This window comes from Pongo pygmaeus, chromosome 19 (assembly GCF_028885625.2).
Source record: "Pongo pygmaeus isolate AG05252 chromosome 19, NHGRI_mPonPyg2-v2.0_pri, whole genome shotgun sequence".
Lineage (NCBI taxonomy): Eukaryota > Metazoa > Chordata > Mammalia > Primates > Hominidae > Pongo > Pongo pygmaeus.
Window position 1 is genome coordinate 72178345 of NC_072392.2, and position 12055 is coordinate 72190399.

A 12055-nucleotide genomic window follows, 5' to 3' on the forward strand; every position below is an offset into this window, starting at 1 on the left:
CTCTTCCCCTCCACGGTCGGCCAGTGGGAGTCAGCGGGTAACCCTGGGCACAAACCTCTGGAGGACATGGCACCAGCTGCAGTTGAAGGTCAGGTCTGAGGACATGCAGGCGTCACAGCTCCTATGCTGCAGGCAGGCTGCAAGAGAGAAGGCAGTGGCCGCTCAGCACCGAGCCTCTCCTTGGGCTCCAAAGGGTGCAGCTCTGAATTCCTGGTATTCACAGAACTATGGAGCCCCTGACTTTGAGGAGACCTTTAAGGTCATTAATGCCACCTCCCTTGGTCTAGTCCAGCCCCAATTCCTAACTTTTTTTTTTTTTTAAGGGATGAGGTCTCGCTGTGTTGCCCAGGCTGGTGTGTGATGACCTGATCATGGCTCACTATAGCCTCGAACTCCTGGGTTCAAGTGATCCTCCTGCCTCAGCCTCCCCACCGTCTCTTCCTCCCTCCCTCCCTCCCTCCCTCCCTTCCTTTTTTCCTTCTTCTGTCCCTCACTCCCTCGCTCCCTCCCTCCCTCCCTCCCTCCCTCCCTCCCTAGCTTCCTTCCTTCTCACTAGAAGGTCAGGCCCTAAACTGGGTGCTGGGGATTCAGCAGTGAGACCTAGTCCCTGCCTTCTTAGGGCTTAGACTCATATGGGGAGACAGACACTAAACAGATAATCAAAAATCACTACAGAATTAGAACTGTCATGAGGTCTATGATGGCAAATCACAAGAGTGTACAAAGGAATCTCACCTAGTCGGAGACATTATACTTTCAGGTGTATATCCCACAGTCAAAGGGTTAAAAGGGATTTTTTAAAGGTCAGAGGATACAAAGTAGCAGGTATGTAGGATGAACAAGGCTAGAATCTACTGTATAACATGAGGACTATAGGTAATAAAATTGTACTGTATGTGGAGTTCATGCTAAATGAGTAGATTTTAGCTGCTCTTGCCACAAGAACAAAAAATCTAAGGTAACTGTGAGATGATGGATATGTTAATTGCTTCATCATGGTAACCATCTCACTGTCTATATGCATCCCATAGTATCATGCTGTATACCTGAAATATGTACAATAAAAGTTACTGTTTTAAAAGATGCTCTGGTTGCCCCCAGTGCTTGTTGGGGGCACTCACTGCCCACTCTTGATGTTCGGTCCATGGGGAGAAAACAGCTCTCCTGGGGGAGAAGAAGTCAAGGCAGAAAGGTCCCATGTGCAGAGCCGAGAGGGGAACGGCCCAGACGTGGTCCCAGCAGCAGCCAGAACTGCTACCAGGCTGCGCAGAGTGAAGGGGCTGGAATTAGTACGAATGAAGAGGGAGCGACAGCTGGGGCCCAGCCTGGGCAGGACAGGGCCAGAGAGCAGAGAGATTAGTGGGACCAGGTTGCTGGAGGGTGCGTGAACCCTTCTGGCACAGGCCAGGCACAGGAGCAGCAGGGCAGGGGGCGCAGTAGGCTCAGGGGCTGGATTTAAGAGCTATTCACTTGCAATCCAGTGCTACTCACTTTAATGACCCAGATGACCTCTGAGCGGCAAGTAGCTGTCACAAAGCCCATATATTTGATTGCAAAGAGAGACAGGCACTCACCCAGAACAACTGTGTGCAGAAGGGCTTATCTTATAAGCAACAGAACAGAACACCTTGATAGCCACAAGAAGTGATAACTAACAACAGAAAAATGACCACTCATTTGATCAACATTGCATGCATTTCTTCCTGTGTGAGTTCTCATGTGATCCATTAACTCAGGAGCCAATGTGCATTACATGGAGCCCCAGCAAGATGGCAGCTGGGAACCAGCCCTTGGTGAGTGGGAGAGAGGCTGCGTGGGCACAGTGTGGCCACCTTCAGTGACTCTGGGAAGGACTGGCAGTGGGCGGCACTGTGTCCTTTTGTCTGCCGTGGTGTTGAAGGCCCTGGGAGACTGGATGGAAAGAGCCACGGGAAGGAAAGAAGCAGGGGCTGCCCTGTGCAGGAGGATGAGCACACTCTGGCTGTTTTGTTCCCTGTGTATCCAGAGGGTCTGGAACAGTGCTTGGCACATGGTATGTTGAATCAATATATAAGTGCTCTTGTTATCCCCATTTTATGGAGGAGGGAACTGAGGCTTGGAGAGAGTCATGGAGCTGACAGTGAGAGGTCTGGGTTTGAACAAAGGTCTGTTTGAACATAGAGATCGAGCTCTTAGCCTTGAGGTCTCACTGTGGGTTTCTCCTGCCCCTGCCTCAGCTCTCACTCCCACCCCAGGCCACTTTTTTAAGGGTCTCTCCTAGAAGAGGGACCAGGAGGGATCAGCTACAGAATACAATGGCTTGGAGATAAGCCACTCACCCCTCTGAAGTAACCTGGACAAGTCCTTCCCACACCCAAATGGTAAGGGAGAAGCCAGGGGATACAGAGAGTTTTCTCTCTATCTGGCTTCCCAGGGGCTCAAATCACAGCCTTGATAGTATTACCCCTCCTTCACCAGCTGCATCCAGGTGGGAGCCCTGCCCTTGCCTTTCCCAGTGACTGGAGGCCCCTTAAAAGACTCCAGTCAAACTGGCCACAGAGAAACTCCTGGGATCCTCCTGGGGTATTCTTAACACTTACTAACCTTTATTTCTCATCAACATTTCAGATGGCCTGAATGCTATTAAATGCTCACAAAATTCACCAGAGGGGTGAGAAGTACCTTAAATGTACAGTGTCCCAGAAATGCATTCCCAAAACATTTCACTGCTTCCACCCAGGCAGTCAGCCCTGCCCTTGGATATCCTTGCTCCTAAATGCAGTTTTATCCACATCATAGAGCCTGAGGTTTGCTCTCACCAGTCCTCGAGGAACCCCGGTTCTCAGGCCCTGAGCCTTCTGCCCCGATGGAGAGTGATAGGGTTGGGGTATGGCTGTGACCTCTAAAGTGTCCCAGCCCTGTGACCCCCTGGTGTCTGAGTCCTTCCTGTTCTCCAGGGAAAGACACCTGCTGAGCCCTGTTTGAGACATGGCCTAGCATTTGAGAAGATCCTCCCTCCTTCTCTTCCTCTTCCTTCTCCACCCCCTGCTCTCAGGACCTCCAAGGAAGAGGAAGCAGGGGTAAAGAGAGGCAAGAAATGCCACTGAAGACCGGGCATGGTGGCTCACGCCTGTAATTCCAACACTGGACATGGTGGTTCACGCCTGAAATCCCAGCACCAGGTGTGGTGGCTCACACCTGTAATCCTAGAACTTTGGAAGGCTGAGGTGGGTGGATCACTTGAGGTCAGGAGTTCAAAACCAGCCTGGCCGACAGAGTGAAACCCTATTTCTATTAAAAATACAAAAATTAGCCGGGCATGGTGGCAGGTGCCTGTAATCCCAGCCACTTGGGAGGCTGAGGCAGGAGAATCACTTGAACCTGGGAGGTGGAGATTGCAGTGAGCCGAGATCACACCATTGCACTCTAGCCTGGGCAACAGAGTGAGACTGTCTCAAAAAAAAAAAAGAAGAAGAAATGCCACCGAGGCAGGGAGAAGGCCATGGCTTCAGCAGGAAGCTGGGGGCACCACAAGATAGGAGAGGAAATGAAAACCTTCATAAAACAAGAAGGAAGATGCTGTCCTCCTTCCCGCAGTCTCAGCCATCCCAGCCCCATCCCGAAGAGCATCCACCACGGATCCTGTGGGCTCTACAACAGCAGGTGGCTGCCTTCGGCATGGGTGAGTGGGGTGCAGAGGGCCAGGGTCCCATGGTTTATGGAGGCCACCTGCTAAATCCCTCCATTGCCTCCTGCCTGTGGACCGCGGCATCACCTCCTCTAAGGAGAATACAATGACAAACTGAGGCCCATCCAGTTCCTGGATCACCTTTTCTGGGGGCTCAGTCTAGGCGTTCTCAGAGGTACAGCTTTCCCAGGTTTCAATTATGTGGGAATAACAATAGCTGTCCTAGATCAAGCCCTAACCCCCATCCCAAGCCTGGAATGGACCCGTCAGTGTCAGAGCTGCCGCCGACGTGCTCAACTCCACCTAGGTGGTTCTCACCCTTACCCTATCTCTGGGAGGGAGGTGGCATCAGGCTCGGGTTACAAAAGAGAGATGGAGGCCCCAAAAAGTTAGGTGGCTGCACAAAACAGGAGTCAGTCATGGGCCTGGGACCTGAAGCCAGTCTGTTTGACTCCAGAGCTCTTTCCGGGATGGTGGAATGACCCCTACTCACTTGGCAATGGGGTGAACTCCACGGCCGACATGCTGGTGACCTTGCTGGGGTCCAGCTCTATGCGGTGGTATTCAAAGATGCTTCTTCGCCGAGATTCTGAAACAGAGGCAGAGCCTGTTGTCAGGAGCATGTCACACACAGAGGGCATCGAGGCCTCTTCCCAGACAGCCTGACAGGTCAGCCTGCTGCCACTGAAGGCAGTAAGTGCACCCAGCAGCCTGGGACAATGATGTTGGTGCTGCTGGAGACAGGGACAGGTGCGGACCTGGAGAGGAGAGTGTCGTGGTGTGAGGCTAAGTGACTCAACGCAGAGACCTGGCTGCTCTTGGGGGCAGGACAAATGGGATCCCATGCTTGCTTCTCCTTGCCTCTGCTCCTTCACAACTGCTATTCCCCTGATCCAAGATGTTCTTCCACCCCTTCTTCCTGTCTAGCTCATCCTTGCAGATCTAGCTCAAGGGCCACTTCCCCTGAGCAGCCTTCCTTGGCCAGCTCCCTCCTCTGCCCGGCTCAGGCCAGGTGCCCCCCTCCCACTGCACTCACCACACTGTGTGGACATGAGGGTCTATTTGGAGGCTGGGGATGTGTGAGACCATGATCATCTGGTCCTGAACCTCGCCGAGTGCTCTGTGAATGTCTGCAGATGGACAGGCTGACTTTTGCATGTTGCTGTCCACCATCCACCTCACCCCTCCTGGACAAATGCCCCAGCAAGGCTCAGGGCTTGGAGCCAGGCTCAAGTCCTACTTTGGTCCCTGCAGAAACTTCTCACAGGACCTCAGAGTCAGGAGATCCAAGTTCGTTCTACTTCTGCTCACGACTTGCTGGATAACCTCAGGCAAGTCATTTGGACCTCAGTTTCTTGTCTGTGGAGTGGAAAGACAGAAACACCTGCCACAACACCCTTGGGAGGAAAAAGCTGGAACTGTAGATGAAAGGCTTCTTTTTTAAAATGACAATCTGAGGTGCTCTGATACTTCTCTCTAGGCCACGATACCCACCCAGGAACCATGACTTGGGGTTGGTTTTCTTCAATTTTGAAAGGCAGGCAGCCCGGCCAGGCGTGGTTGCTCACGCCTGTAATCCCAGCACTTTGGGAGGCCGAGGCAGGTGGATTACTTGAGGTCAGGAGTTCGAGACCAGCCTGGCCAACAGGGTTTTTAGTAGAAACCCCGTCTCTACTAAAAATACAAAAATTAGCTGGGTGTGGTGGCACACGCCTGTAATCCCAGCTACTTGAGAGGCTGAGGCAGGAGAATCGCTTGAACCCGGGAGGCAGAGGTTGCAGTCAGCTGAGATTGTGCCACTGCACTCCAGCCTGGGTGACAAGAGCAAGACTCTGAAAAAAAAAAAAAAGAAAGAGAGGGAGAGAGAGAGAAAAAAAGAAAGAAAGAGAAAAGGAAGAAAGGGAAAAAGAAAAAAGAATAGAAAGAAAGAAAGAAGGAAAGAAAAGAAAGAAAAAAGAATAAGAAGCAGACAGCCAGGAGTTGAGCTTTGAGAATGAGTTACCCCACAAGAGGAAAGAGCCACTCAGTGTTTGGTCCGCCCAACACCCTTTCGTCTTCTGGAAACAGCAGCGTTCCCCTTGGGGTACTGTGCCTGGCCCACTCCTACAGGTGGACTGAACCACAGCTGCCATCTTCTTCCATGATCCTGCCTCTCTGGCCACGCTGTTGATTGGTCCAGGCCTGGGTATCGGCTGTGAGCTGGACCAATCAGAGACCTTCCCTGGGACTTTTCAACTGTAACCAAGAGGCCTTTTGCTCTCTGGTAATGAAGCTGGTAATGAGGCTCTCTGGTAAAGAGCCTGTGAATGGCCACAGTACCGGGCTCATGGGGAAAGGCAGAGAATGAAGCCACCTCGTGGAGAGAAACAGGAAGTGCTGGTGTGTTCTGGGCCCTGGGGTTCCAGGACCTGCCCCGCTGTTCAGCTCTTCTTTTGGTTCTTTGGGCTACTTCAGTATCCTCCGTGCACCCCCTTTTCCATTTAAGCGAGTTTGAATTGGGTTTTCGTCACTAGAAGTAGGTGGGGACATACGTTTTTCGCTTAGCTGAAGGTGGTTTGGAGGAAAATTTCCCAAGGTGGCAGAAGAGCTGAGTAGGGGCATCCACAAAGGGGTGGGCATCCCTTGCCGCTGCTGTGTGCCCCGCCCCCACATCCCCTCCTATGTAAGGAATCTAGAGGAGCTTTGTCCATGGTTCACATAGTATCTCATTATTTATTTACTTATTGAGACTGAGTCTCGCTCTGTCACCCAGGCTGGAGTGCAGTGGGATGATCTCGGCTCACTGCAACCTCCGCCTCCCAGGTTCAAGCAATTCTTCTGCCTCAGCCTCCCGAGTAGCTGGGATTACAGGTGCCCACCACCACACCTGGCTAATATTTTGTATTTTTGGTAGAGAGGGGGTTTCACCATATTGGCCAGGCTGGTCCCAAACTCCTGACCTCAGGCGATACGCCTGCCTCAGACTCCCAAAATGCTGGGATTACAGGTGTGAGCCACCATGCCTGGCCTGTATCTCATTATTTATTTATCCTTAACGTTGGAATTAGTCCCTCCTACTTAACCCAGGACTGCGCCCCCATGGGTCTGGCACCAAAGCATGCTCTCTTCCCAACACACTGCCCTGCTGCAGGACACCTCAGCCCCTGAAACATTCAAGACCTTGGAATGTCATTCCATGCAGTGAAAAGAAGACTGCTCTGGCATTGGTGTCAGTAAAGATCCCCTGGAGCTGAGCAGCATCTGCAGCCCTGAGGTCTATGTCTGAAATGCTGGTGTCCCCCACTCCCATGCCACTAGGAGGGTGCACCTGCTACCCATGGGCCAGATGCTGCTCCAGGCCGAGTGGAAAGGGGAAAGCAGATGGGGGCACTGATGAGAGCATGGAGGAAAAGAAGCTCGGCCCCTGGAGGGTGACCACACAGGGAGAGGAGGCTTAGGGTTGCCGCAGCTGGGCAGACAGGCTCTGCCCTTACTGCCTGTGTGACCTTGGACGAGGGACTCAGTGAGCCGCATCCACACATGGGGCTGGTGATGCCATGCGAATGGTGTTGTCCTGAGAATTAAGGGAGACACTCTGTGCATAACGCACAAGGACCCCAGGAGCCCTCGAAGCACGTGAGCCCCTTTTCTCTCTGCCCAACTGCTTTTTTGCTGTTCTTCTCATGGCTGAGACTCTAGGGCATTTTCAGCCTCTTCTAACCCCTCAAAGTCCACCTTAAGCAATGTTTATAAACTTGAACATGAGGAGGAAGGATGGCACGCATTGCTTTCTCTTTCCTGTCCTTACTCTTTCTCCCTCTGTCTCTCTCTCTAGGACAGCATATTTCTTGTCAGTAAGTCTCTGATGGGTCCCCCAGTTCCCCGCTGCTGTGGAGAGAGAGGAGGCCCACAGAGGCGGCCTGACGGCGGTACTGTGCTGGCAATCCAGACCCCCCGTTCCCACCCGTCATCCTGCAGCCCTCTCTTCTCTTCTGCTGCCCCCACAGTCCAGGCTGCCTGCTGCTCCTGCTGTGTGGATGCCACTGCCCCCACCCTGGCTTCCCCGTGTTTCTTCCTGGTTACTCTTTCTTGCGTTTGCCCCCATTGGAGAAGGAGGTCATGGGAGCAGTGGCGGACGGCTCTCAGGTGGTGAATGGGCTGGGGACCCTGGAGACTGAGGTGAATGTCCCACGCCCCCTCTGAGGGCTGCTCAAAGAGTACTTATCTTGGAATCCGTCTCCCTGCAACACACACCCACTGACTCCCATGGGGAGAGGCGGTGGAGAGGACTTTAGCCTTGGTCTTCCTTTCCTACCAGGAGGATGACAGCTCCAGCCCTGCAGTTCCTTCCTTCACCCAACTCCTGCACTGGAGCCGGATGGTTTAGAATGAGATCCAGGCCTCCTCCCACGTCTCCCTCCCTTCCATCCATCCCAGGCAGATCAGGGAACTTGCTGCTCCTCAGGAAAGCAGCTGGACAGAGAGGGTGGGACGAGAAGTCCAGGTGGTCCCTAAGGCGAGCACTGTACAGGTGTGGGCTTTATGAGAGAGGAGATGAGCTACAGCTGCAGAGACTCAGGCATATCAGATTGAGAGAGCAAGGGAGTTAAGAAGTCAAGTTGACTGGACACCTGTAATCTCAGCATTTTGGGAGGCCGAGGCAGGTGGATCACCTGAGGTCAGGAGTTTGCAACCAGTCTGGCCAACATGGTAAAACCCCGTCTCTACTAAAAATTTAAAAAAGTTAGCTGGGCATGGTGGTGAGCAACTGTAATCCCAGCTACTTGGGAGGCTGAGGCGGGAGAATTGCTTGAACCTGGGAGGTGGAGGCTGCAGTGAGCCGAGATTGCACCACTGCACTCCAGCCTGGGCAACAGAGTGAGACTCTATCTCAAAAAAAAAAAAAAAAAAAAAAAATCAAGTTGTGTTGCCATTCATTCGTAAGTGGGGAAACTGAGTTCAGAGAGATTAACCCATAGACGGATACAACTTTGTATAACACTTTACTTTTTCATTTATTTAGAGACAGGGTCTCGCTCTGTCACCCAGGCTGGAGTGCAATGGCGCAATCACAGCTCACTGCAGCCTTGACCTCCCAGGCCCGGTAATCCTGCCTCAGTCTCCCAAGTAGCTGGTATTACAGGCACACCCCAACATGCCTGGCTAATTTTTGTATTTTTAGTAGAGATGGGTCTCCCTGTACTACACAGGCTGGTCTCCAGCTCCTGGGCTCAAGCAGTCTGCCTGCCTCAGCCTCCCAAAGTGCTGAGATTCTAGGCATGAGCCACCACACAGCCCACATCTCTTTACAATTTACCAAGCCTAGCCATTAAGTAGATGGAAAACATCTACTTAAACGAGAAAACTACAAGAGCACAGCGCCACCATGCAGCACATTTGCTGACTCCTTCAGCATGTAGGTGCAGACACCTGCTCTGTGCAGGGGCTGTGCGGAGTGCAGAGCACTGTGTGAGCTCGCAGCCTTGCAGGTTCCCTGGAGCTGCACCATCTCATTTGCCCTTACAACTTTCTGAGGTGCACAGACAGACATCGCTGCTCTCCCCACTTTACAAAGGAGAAAAGTGAGATCGGAGAGGGGGCGTTATTTGCCCAAAGCCACACAGTCTTTGTTTTAAAATCAGAGGCTAGACTTTTAAAAAACCTCAGGGCTGGAAGCCACTGTGGCTCCAGAAAGTCACCAAAGTTGTGAGTGCAGATAAATATTTAACAACTGCCTGGGTGCTGGGGTGCAGGTAGGGGCAGAGGAGTCCTGACTTGCAGTTGCTGCCAATTTCTGTGGTGTAAATACTCCCACAGTGGCTGACTTCCAGCTACCCTTTCAAAAAAGTTACTGAACGTGGAGTTAGGAAGAGACGTGTTCAGTTGCCTCTCACCCAGCTGCATACATGATCTCCAGCACACCCCTGCTGAGAGCTTCCTGATTTGTGTTTCTAAAAGAGTCAGAGGGAAACATTTACATTTCTTTCTTTTTTGTTTTATTTTGTTTTGTTTTGTTTTGTTTGAGACAGGGTCTCACTCTGTTGCCAGGCTGGAGTGCAGTGGCGCAATCATAGCTCACTGCAGCCTTGGCTTCGTGGGCTCAAGTGATTCTCCCACTTCAGTCCCTGCCCCCAGCTCCGCCTCCCCCACCAAAGGCACATGCCCTGGTAATTTTTTTTATTCTTTGGTAGAGACAGGGTCTCCCTATGTTGCCCAGGCTGGTCCCAAACTCCTGGCCTCAAGCGATCCTCCCGCCTCCAATTCCCAAAGTGCTGGGGTTATAGGCGCGAGCCACTACATCAGGCCACATCTCTTTACAATTTACCGAGCCCAGTTGTTTATTTAAAAATAAAAAAATTTATTTAAAAATTATGGGCACGGTGGCTCATGCCTGTGATCCCAGCGCTTTGGGAGGTCAAGGTGGGCGGATCACCTGAGGTCAGGAGTTTGAGACCAGCCTGGCCAACATGGTGAAACCTCATCTCTATAAAAATACAAAAACTAGCCAGGCATGGTGGCACGTGCCTGTAATCCCAGCTACCCGGGTGGCTGAGGCAGGGGAATCGCTTGAACCCGGGAGGCAGAGGCTGCAGTGAGCTGAGATTGCACCATTGCACTCCAGCCTGGGCAACAGAGAAAGACTCCGTCTTAAAAAAAATATATATATATATATTTATAAATATATATATACGTATATATAAATATACATATACATATATAAAAATATATATATGTATATATATAATTAAGCCAAAATCCAAAAGATGGAATGATTGTGTGTTTGTCTCCTAAAGAACCCTAAGTCTGAGAGAGGAGGCCCCGTGGCAAGTCTTGTAAATATCAGGCAGTAACTGCCAGGTGTCTGCAGAGTCACTGTGGCTCTAAGAGGAGGGAAGCCTCCATGGAAAGCTGAGGTGGCGAGGGGTCTATAGAGCCCTGTACACGCATGTGCACACCCCAGCCCTCCAAGACACACACACACCTGCACATGAGCACATACTCATATGCATACACGTATGTGACCCTTTGACACAAGAAAGACCCTTTGCCAAGCCCGAGTGGGATCTGACAGAGATTGGAGGATGGGCACCTTTTTGTAATTCACATGCCCAGAGGTGGCACAAGGCCACCTGTGCTGCAGGTGTCCCTGAGTGATGCCAATGGCTATGAGAAGGTGGCCTGGGCTCTGAGTGAGCCTGGGGGCCTGGGAACATCTAGATGAGGATGGAAAGTTTGAAGCAGACTTTCACACGCCATCCCCACTCACTACCCCCAGGGGCCATCTCTCCTTCCCCTTCAGCACCAAAATGCAATGGGATCAAAAATAAACATGAAACTCCAGGTCTCCCATGTCCTGACTTCCAGGGTGCCTGAGGCCATAGGTTCTAGAGTCCAATGTCAACCTTTCTTGCTTCAACTGCCTCATACTTCAAGACTCAGCTCAAATGATGTCCCCTCCTTGAAGACTTCCCCCACTCTCAGGCAAAGTTACTGCCCCCCGACCCGGCCCCGCTCTGTGTCTACAACCCCCTGAACAATGTCCAGTGTCCCCCGTTACATTGCTTGGTCAATATCTGCTCTCCTGGCTCCTGGCCACTCCCACAACCAGACCACAAGCTCCGCTAAGACAGAGTCTGCATGGAATTTCTCTCTGTACCTCATCCCCTAGCACCAGGCCTTGCACTTAACAGGACCTTAAGAAATGACTGTGAGTGAATGAATAGGTTACAAATAGTCATGAAAACCTCAGCAACTTATAACGTCAGCCCACAGCCCAAAGGAAGCACGCCCTTCCTCCCCAGCCCACCACAAATTACTGCCATTCTCAAAAGGACAACCCTGAAAGACCACAGTAAACCAGACATGCCCCCTCCTAAGCTAGAGCCCAAAGCGGGAGGAGAGCTGGCTTTCAGAATTTCTCCACCTGCAAGGCTGCAGGGCAGAGCTTTCCCTCATCAGAACGAAGGGGAAATGGGAGGGACACAGGGACTCAGGGTGGGGCACAGATAGAGACTCGGACTTTTCAAGGGAACTGAGTTCGAGGACAGAGACACAAGTGGCAGCCAGGGAAGGCAAGGCTCCTAGAAACCTCACACCAGGCTCTAGGGATGGGTTTCCCCACCATCCAGGCTAGGGGGCAGAGGTGGGGATGTGCCCCAAACATGGGTGCAGCCAGAGACGCCAGCTGTCCTCTGAAAACACAGTCCTTCCAGCGGAGTAGGGGAGGCTGAGTGGTGGCGGAAAGGGGGATGAGAGTAGCGGGTGGAACTATATCTCTAATTGAAACTATTTGCTCACTTCAACTGCCAGCTTGTACTTGTTCGAGTGTGGGTTTGGTGATATTTTTATTTTTTTAATAAAAGAATCCTTACGCCTCCTGCCTGGGTTATTTGTTTTGGATTGTTTCAC

General features: G+C 51.8%; 1 protein-coding gene across 2 annotated transcripts in view; it reads right to left on the minus strand.

Annotated features, from left to right (window-relative positions):
- Positions 1-12055, minus strand: part of PLXDC1 (plexin domain containing 1) — an 86042-nt gene that overhangs the window by 16910 nt on the left and 57077 nt on the right. For both annotated transcript variants that reach the window (XM_054458060.2, XM_054458059.2), the window contains exons 8-9: positions 4161-4256; positions 56-137 (exon numbers count right to left, since the gene is read on the minus strand). In XM_054458060.2, the coding sequence (XP_054314035.1) occupies positions 56-137; positions 4161-4256 (178 nt within the window). The remainder of the gene's footprint in view (positions 1-55; positions 138-4160; positions 4257-12055) is intronic.